The 9,850-nt window shown below is 38.3% G+C and overlaps 1 protein-coding gene across 3 annotated transcripts in view; it reads right to left on the bottom strand.

Annotated features, from left to right (window-relative positions):
- Positions 1–2,362: 2,362 nt before the first annotated feature.
- Positions 2,363–9,850, bottom strand: part of LOC308253456 (NXPE family member 3-like) — a 62,176-nt gene continuing 54,688 nt past the window's right edge. For all 3 annotated transcript variants that reach the window (XM_080678983.1, XM_080678981.1, XM_080678982.1), the window contains one exon: positions 2,363–3,173. In XM_080678983.1, the coding sequence (XP_080535109.1) occupies positions 2,641–3,173 (533 nt within the window). In that variant the 3' untranslated portion in view covers positions 2,363–2,640. The remainder of the gene's footprint in view (positions 3,174–9,850) is intronic.

The raw sequence follows: 9,850 nt of genomic DNA, 5'->3' as shown, positions 1-9,850 counted from the left end.
AGAACACAACAGCAACGAAGAAATGTGGGAATAAGGCTGTAGGCAAGAGGAGCTTAATCATTGTAGAATAGTTTGGTCCAAACCCCCAGACAAAGAATAATAACTTCCTCTTCCCACTTACCATGTGAGCAGTAAATTTAGACTTAAGTTTTCTAGCAGCAAGGTCAAAGCTAAAGGATACAAAATGTTTTCTTTCCCAGTATAGTAAGATAAAACTTTGTCAACTCCCTGTTAACTACACCATAGAAGACACAGGGAAGGGAGTTGAGTTGTTTTGGGGAGAACTTGAGATAACAAGGTCCCTGAGGGGAATGGGAGTTTGGCTGAGTAGGATCAGAGTTGCAAGGGCTACGGGAAGGGAGTCAGGCTCAGGAGATTGCAAGGTAAGGATCCAGCATGCTGGCTCTTTTCAGGTCAGCAGGTTCCATGACAGGCTATGGTCACTTTCAGTTAACTCTTCCCTGAGTGTTCAGGCAAGGCTGGGTGCCAAACACAAAATAAGTACTCACCTAAAACCATATCCAGGTGGTTTCAGGCATCTACCTTATCCTCAGAGTATACATTCAAAGGCCTGGGCTCTAGCCCTGCTACTAGTCCAGGAAACAATTTTGAGCATGGTATATAAAGTCCTCAGGGAGCTTCTTGTTCAACTCTGCTATCTGACCTCTTGCCTCAGCCATTCCCAACTTGAAAATATTGTGTAATTTTGAGCATAACTGTTTCTTAGCCTGGAGTGCCCTTCTGAGACTCTGTGCCTAGATAATCCACAATCTTCTTCTCAAACTCAACTCAGGTATCTTTGTGGAATTCTTCTCTAGATCACAAAGGCTGAGTTACATGTCTGTCTTGTACATTCTCATAGCTCACTTCTATTATAGCATCTAACGTATGAACCTGTGATTACCAGGCACATAATCACATACTCTGATTAATCCAAGTTCTTTCAAGAAATGGAAGCCAATTCTGGCTGATTAAAGGGTAAGGGGCATTAATAAAAGGATCCTGAGTAGCCCACATACTGCTGGGAGACTGGAGAAGCGGGCCCGAATGCTAAGCTTCCAGGAACTGTACTTTATGCCATCAGCACCACTGATGTCCAGCTGAGCAGCAGGAGAAATCCCTCTATGGTTTACACTGTACCAAGGATGCCATTTCTATGCCAGGAGCCTGCTCTTGCAACCACCAATGAAAAATAGGTACCGTCCTAGCCGGTTTGGCTCAGTGGATAGAGCGTCGGCCTGCGGACTGAAGTGTCCTGGGTTGATTCCAGTCAAAGGCATATGCCCAGGTTTCAGGATTGATCCCCAGTGTGGGGCGTGCAGTAGGCAGCCTTTCAATGATTCTCTCTTATCATTGATGTTTCCATCTCTCTTCCCCTCTCCCTTCCTCTCTGAAATTAATTTAAAAAATATTTTTTTAAAGAGAAAAAATAAAACTAGGTGCCTCTGTGATCACTCTCACCAGCAAAATGGATTCAGGTGGACTTCATTTTTCAAGTTACTCACATCTGAATTGAAGGATCTGATATTATGAAGCCAAGAGAAGAGATGGTTTCAGCAAGGAAGGAGTGGCCCATGATGCAGAAAAAAAAAAAAATCAAAAGGTAAGGATTGAAAATTGTTCATGGGGTTTACCTCAAAGAGGCTCTTATTTACTTTGGTGAAAATAGTTTACCTTTGTTGATTAAAGGAAAAGTGGATTGAGAAGTGAAAGGGTGCAAGGTCCTATTTTTGTATTCTCTATAGCCTGAGGGTAGAGTCCATTGAGACTCTAGTTTATCCAGGTCTCTCTTATTAGATTTGCCACTTTGTATAAACCCTTGACCTTGTCTTACCTCCTTTGCAAGGCTATAAAACAGATGCTAAGGAATTAGACACAAACCCACACAAATGACAAACTTTCATAAAACTAAAAACATACAAATAGTACCGTAAAACTAGGGACACGTCTGTAAGATCGGTGGGTTGTATCAATGTTAATATCCTGGGCAGGATACCGTGCAGCACTATACACTGAGTGGCCAGATTATTATGATTTCTGAATGCATAATAATCTGGCCACTCAGTGTATATCCTATATAATAAAAGGCTAATATGCAAATTGTCCCCTCAACCAGGAGTTCGACCAGCAGGCAAGCCGGCCAACCGCCCATGTCCCCACCCCCTGGCCAGGCTGGCCAGACCCCAACCCCACCCATGCACGAATTCATGCACCGGGCCTCTAATTAATATATATATATATATATACACACACACACACTGAGTGGCCAGATTATTATGTGTTCAGAGATCATAATAATCTGGTCATTCAGTGTATAGTTTTGTAAGATGTTATCATTGGGAGAAACTGAGTAAGTGCATGAGATATTTCTGTGTTATTACTTACAATTACGTAATCTGCAATTACACCAGTAAAATTTTCCCCCAAAGTGAACTTAAAAGAAGGTATGTAAAATATTTCATTTATGTAAAATCTTTCATTAATGTACACAAGGATTGTCTTCTAGGGCTAACAGTAAATAAACATTGGGGTAGCCACTCTTCTCTGGATCATTGTTAGTTTGGACTCCAATTGTCGCTCTGATCCACTTCACAATTCCTATGGCTTTCATTCACAAAGCCCCAGAATCCACAGAAGTGCTCAGGTGGGACAGATGAAGGAGAGGAGAAAGTCCACCTCGTTTTGGACAATGAGCCTCACTGGGTGGATGCTGTCAGGCAGGGCCAGGCTGGAGGTCATTTCCCAGGCATCCACAAAGGCCACATGGAGGTCAGCAAAGGCGGCTCGGAGGAGCCGGTTCACCTGGAGAGTGAACCAGTCACTGCCATACACGGACTTGTAGCCAGTGTTGGCCAGTTTGATGACCACAAGAGTGTGGGGCTCCCGGGCCAGCAGCGCAGCCACAGCTGCCCGGATCCCTGCCAGTCGTTGCGCAAAGATGGATGGAGGGAAGGTGGTGAAGTGTGCGCCCAGCCCCAGCACCACCACAGTGTGGGGGCCCCCAGCCAGGCCTCCGAGCTCCTGGACCACAAAGTGCAGGGAGGCCACTGGTGTGCGGAGGGAGCGCAGGGGCCAGCCGTGGGCCCGCCAGTGCAGCACTATGTTCCGAGTGGTCTCTACGGCCATCAGGGGCCCTGTCTGATACGTGGCGTGTAGATCCACCGGCTTCAGGGCTGTAGGGAGACAAGAGAGGACGTTTAAGGGTTAATATAGGATTGTGTACCATCCTCTTGTACAAATGAAAATATTAGTCCCCATTTCCCAGGACATAAGCATTCTGTCTCTAAAACCTAATGCACCCTTGCCCCAAAGTTTCAGGTTGCCAATGGTCTCATTACTGTCCATCCAAACACCTATGCAGTGTGCTTTTATTTCTCTATGGTATTTGACTTCCCTCTACTGGGTGTCCTCTTCCAAAAACCTTTGCTCACCTTCTCTAACACTACATTACCCCATTTCCCCCACCCTTCTGGTCATTCTTTGCTCAACTATTTGCTTCATATTTTCCTTGCACTGTGTAAATGAGGCATTCCCTAAAATTCTGTCATTATCATCCACTTTTCTTTACTATCTATACCTTAGGGAATTCATTCATTTCTACCTCTTCAGTTTTTGACTAAGAGCTAATGGCTTGCTGAGCTTCGATTCCATACTTCCAATTTCCCAATCAATATTTTCTCCCTAATCATCCGTCATGGCCCTGAACTTTGTACATTGCCTTGGCAAATGAATCTACCATTTCTGCACAAATCTCTCTCTCCACATCTTGAACCTTCCCTTACTGCCCCACACCGGTTGGTGACTTTCTAATGTTTTATTGGTTTTTTCTTAGCTTTCCATGGGGAGGCCTTTAGTCATATCTGATACCTCTCTGTGTCTTAATCTGAAGTCAAATAACTCATCAAATCCTATTCATTATTCATTTTTAAGGTTTCCTATGTCTAACTCTTGCATCCAACTTTTAGCTCAGGCTCTTAATAACTCTTGGCTACATGAATCTTTATAAGTACAAATTAGCACTGTTCTGGGTACTTTTGTATACAATATGAAAAAGAGACCAATGTCCTTGCCCTCATGGAGCTTACTGTCTCTTGGGAGACAGAGGGAGACACACACACACACACACACACACACACACACACACATACAGAAAGAGAGAGAGAGAGAGAGAGAGAGAGAGAGAGAGAGAGAGAGAGATTTCCTGTGTAGAAGGGAGGATGGAGATTTTGAGGAACTTAAAGGAGAATGGTGCTCCTGGAGCAGAATGTATGGCACAAGGTGAGGTTAGAGATATAGGTGCAGTCTGGTCATATAGTCCCTTACCATCATGTCAATGATTTTTATTTTTGTACCAGGGAAAATTAGAGTTCATTGCAGGTGAGTAACAGGATGCAATTTACATTTTAAAAAGCTCATGCTTGCTCCTTTGTGAAAACCTGGGATGGTGGCAGGGGTACTAAGAAGTGAAATGGGAAGCTCAGTTGAAAGGACTTTGTAACAGGCCATGATGGAGAGAAATAAAGATAGAGGCAAGAGGGTGTTGTACATTAGTTCTCCAGAAGTTATTCATCCTGAATAATTGAAATATATTTTTTTATGTAGACAGGATTATAAAATTAATTGGATACTAATTTCTGGTTTTAGCAATTGGGAGATAATGATACGTACTATGCTTTAGGAAGTCTGAATTATATTTTAGTGATTGGGGAAGGAGGACAGTGATCCAAAAGTTAGTGCTATATTGAATTTTTGTATGCTTGAGAGCATCGACATGGAGATATCAAATTGGTATTTGGAGTTCAGAAGAGAGGTATGGACCAGAAAGGTAAATTTGGAATTCATTATAATTACATATGGCATTGGAGCCATAGGAATGGGCAAAATAATTTAAGAAGATTATGACAAGGGAGAAAAGAAGAGGGTCCAAGAATAACTTCAAAAAATTTTATTATTTAGATAAGGGGTAGAGGAGGAGAAGATTGAGAAGGAAAGACCAGAAAAATAAGAGGAAACCAATTATCATAAGAGGAAACCAATTACAAGTAGTGATAGTAAAGCCAATATAATACAATGCTTCTACTTGAATGGGTTATATTTCTCATCTATTCAGTTAAGACAAAAATCCAAACCAAACAACACAGGCTATTGAAGCAATGAGGCAATAGGTTAATTTGTTCATTCTTGTTGGGCATATAAAATGGGGACTTTTGGCAATATCAAATAATTTACTTTGTATTTACTATTTGACACATACAACTACTTGGAGTCTATCCTATAGAACTACTTGAACAAATAACAAACACCATATGATGAGTTTATTCATAGTGGCATTGTTTATAATAGCAAAAATTTGAAAAGGACCAGGTGTCTAGAAATAAGGAACTTTCATACAATGAGTCTTATACAGCAATAAAACAGAATGTACTGATAAAGAGATATATCCCAAAAATACTAAGTGGGGGGAAAGATGCAGAATATGTTATGCTATGTGTTACCTTTTGCTAATGATGCATTGTGATACCCATCATACCCTGATGAAAACAACTGAAAAAATAATGAAAAAAGTTTTTAAAATTATCAGTAGAGAAGAAGAAAAGCATAGGAGATTAAAGAGATAGATTAGAACTGATTCTGGACTGCGGTTATTTGTGAGTAACGATAGCAGAGAGATGAAGCTCTGCTTTTGCCATTCTCAAGAGTTGGTGGTGTGCTGTCTTTGGAAATTGTCATGTCATGAATTTATCATGTCTATGTGAATTCCCCTTGCACAATTATTAAACTTTTATTTTCTCCTGTTTAGAAAGAAAGAGTTGGTGTGAACAAGAGTCAAAGTCCTTTGGCACTCAAGGAGGAAAACTTTAGTGAAATACTTTCTGCTTTTGGCTGAGGCTCTAAAAACTGACTTGGAGCCCTAGCTGGTTTGGCTCAGTGGATAGAGCATCGCCTGTGGACTGAAGGGTCCCAGGTTCAATTCTGGTCAAGGACACATCGAGCTGGGTGGGTGCAGGAGGCAGCCGATCAGTGATTTACTCTCATCATTGATGTTTCTATCTCTCTTTCCCTCTCCCTTCCTCTCTGAAATCAATAAAAAAATATTTTAAAAAACTGACTTGGATCATTTACCGATCCATAGAAGTTCACTGAAAGGCAGATATGCATTTTTGGTGGCTTCACAGGCTGGAGCAATGGGGGTTGGAACTTAATATTCACCAAGGGAGAGAACCTAGTGTAACATTCCATGTACCAGGCTAGAAACTGAAGAACTTTACTCTGGATGTCAATGTGTATTATATTCCAAGGATTATTTAGATGGCCCACAAAACTTCAAACCTTATTCCTGAACTGTAAGCACTCTTAGATATCTGCCAGAAAACTCTTTTTCAGAATAAGATAACATTGCCTTAGGTCTTACGTAATAAATAAAACTATTTGTCAAATAAAACCTCCAGAAAAACCATCAAATATCACAAAACATATGATGAGGCAAAACAAAACACACCAGGGAAAAGAGAAAACGGGGGGCGGGGGGAGCCTATGGGGCCTCCAGATACTGTAATTATCAGTTACAGATTGTGAAAAGCAATTATCCTTACTATGTTCAAGGAAATAAGTCTAATTTTAAAATCTCAGCAATAAACCAGAAACTAAAAAAGAGATATTGGAGATTTTAAAAAGTCATCTAAAAATTATGGAAGTAAAAAATACAGTAACTAAAATTTAGAATTAATGATTGGATTTAATAGCAGATTTGACACAACTGAAGAGAAAAGTAGTGAATTGATACACAGATTGTAAAGAAGAACCCAGAATAAGTGAAGAGGGGAAATATGAAAAGCACAGGAGAGGTGATATTGAGAACAGAATGACAAAAATAAAACATAATTTAATTGGAATCCCAGAGAGAAGGGGGAAAAATAGGAAGAGGTAATATTTAGGAATGGCTAAGAATTTCCCAGAAATATTTAAAGATGAAATGAAGGGCATCAACCTATTGTTTCAAAGATCCCAACAAACCAAAGTAGAATTTGGTAAAAAAAAAAAAAAAAAAAAATCCTTATCTAATCACACTTGATTGAAGATATAAAAAATTAAATGAAAAGTAAGAGAAGAGCCCTAGCCGGTTTGGCTCAGTGGATAGAACATTAGCCTGTGGACTGAAGGGTCCCAGGTTCGATTCCACATGCCCAGGTTGTGGGCTTGATCACCAGTAGGGGGCGTGCAGGAGGCAGCCAATCAATGATTCTTATCATTGATGTTTCTATCTCTCTCTCCCTCTCCCTTCCTCTCTGAAATCAATAAAGAAATTTAAAAAAAAAAGGTAAGAGAAGAAAAAATTACCAATGCCAGGATTGAAATAGAGGCTAACACTACAAATATCAAAAGTATAATAAGGAAATACAACAAACAACTTTACACACATAAACTTGACATCTTAGATGAAACTAACCAATTTATTGAAAATTACAAACTATTACAACTCACCTAATATGTAATAGATATTTTGGATAGCTCTATAACCATTAAGAGAAATGTAAGCAACTTAACCAAATACAGTGTGTGCACCTTGTTTGAATCCTGATTCAAACCAAATCTAGTAAAATGATAAACAATGCAAATAGTAACCAAAGAAAGTTGATATAGACCTTAAGGAAACATCATTTTAGAAATAAGAAAGGTTTCTTCATAATGATAAAAAGTTCAAGTTGCCAGGAATTTGTAATGATTCTAAATAGTTATGCATCTAATAATATGGCATTAAATAAAAGCAAATTTCAAAATAAACTACATGGGAAAACAAATTCACAATCATTCTGGAAGAATATCTCTCAGTAATTGGTAAAATAAGTAGACAAAAGATTAATAATGATGTAAAGATTTGAATGACATGATTTTAAAACCAGTCCTGTTTAGACAATAAAGCTATCAATTGCAGATTACATATGTGTAATATTTACAAAACTGATTGTATACTGAGCCACAAAGTGAGTGTCATCAAATCTCAAAATATTTAAAATTTTAAAAACATGTTCTCTGGTCACATGCAATTATATTAGAATTAATAACTAAAATAGTATTAGTAGAAAGGATATATCATTTTTAAATATCTCAGCAGAAACCAAATTGAACTATAGATTCAATATAATCACAATGAAAGCCCCAACAGAATTTTAATTCCACAAGTTGAATAAAAGATCTATATGGAAGCACAAAAGAAAAAAAAAATCAAGACTCTTTAAAAAACAACAACAAAAATGTAGTTTTGTCCACCAGAAGTCCAAAATTATTACCACACTATAGTAATGAAGACTGGGTGGTATTGGTACTGGTACAGACAAATGGATTCCTTAAATAGAATTGAGAGCCCCCACAGGGACATATGGACACCCAATTTATGATGAAGATGCACTGCACAGCTATGGGGAAAGGATGAACTTCTCCATCAGTGGTGCCAAGTCAATCATGTATCCAAATACCCAAAACTTTAAAAAATAAAAAAGGTGTTCTCTCATCCCTAATCAGAGAAACTCAAATGAAAACCACATGAGCCACTGCTACACATCCATAATTTTTTCCAAATGCTAAAAATTGATCGTATCAAATGCTGGCAAGAATGTGGAACAACAAGAACCGCCTGTGAAAGAGTAAACCAGTAAAACCACTTTTTAAAAATTGGCAGAATCCAAAAAGTCTCAAAACACACCTACTCTCTGATTAGCAAAACCACTGCCAGGTGACATCCCACAGAAACACATGCTCATGTAGACGGTAGTTACTTGCACGAAAAATATTTAGAGCAGCATTTTTCATGATAGTCCCATCAACAATAGAATGTAAAAGTGTAGTAGTGTACATGATGTAATCATACAATGAAATACCATATAACAGTGAAAATGAGTGAACTATAATTACATGGAAGTATATGGATGAATCTTAAATACATAATATTAAGCAAATGAAGCCAGTCATAACAGGATTTACAGCATACATTTTCATTTATATGAAGTTGAAAATCAGGCAAAATTCATATATATTGTTTAAAGTGCCTAATAAGTTAACAAAACTATAAAAACCAAAGGCATAGCCTGGCCAGTGTGGGTCAGTGGTTGAGTGTCGACCTATGAACCAGGAGGTCACGGTTTGATTCTAGTCAGGGCACATGCCCAGGTTGCAGGCTCAATTCCTAGTAGGGAACATGTAGGGGGCAGCCAATCAATTATTTCTCTCATCATTGATGTTTCTATCTCTCTCTCCCTCTTCTTTCCTTTCTAAAATCATTAAAAATATATTTAAAAATAATAATAAATTTGAAATATCAATATGAATTCATGATTTTTAGTGTAGCTATTGATCATCTGTCAACCATATATCTACATCTTCTTCTGAATGTTAAATGGCCTAGAAACAATGTTACTCCAATAATAATGAATATTTACAGTGCCAAGATATTAATTTTTCATTTACCATGAATCCTTAAAGGATCAATAAATTCCAAGTCTGGGCAGAATAGTACATAGCGAACTTGGAATACCTCATGCCAGAAATCAAGGAAACTTTCTAATGTTGGAGGTATACCAAAAAGGACATAGGAGCCACCTTGGTAGAGATTGTGAAAATTTGAATATTAGAGAAAATGATGAAAGAAAGTATTTAGAGAAAAGAATGATTTTATAGTAAAATTAGCCAATTACAAACCAAATCTATAAAAATCCATGTATCTATAATGATACTTGAAAAATAGTCATTTGTCACCATTTTAAACCAGCTTTCTTCTTTGTAAATTGGTAATTAAAGATAGTTTAATGTTTTCTTGCCTTTTCGGGAGAAGCTCTCTTTCAAACTAACCTATTAG

The sequence above is a fragment of the Plecotus auritus genome (assembly GCF_963455305.1).
Source record: "Plecotus auritus genome assembly, chromosome: 7".
Classification (NCBI taxonomy): Eukaryota; Metazoa; Chordata; class Mammalia; order Chiroptera; family Vespertilionidae; genus Plecotus; species Plecotus auritus.
This window is presented reverse-complemented; position numbering and strand designations above follow the sequence as displayed.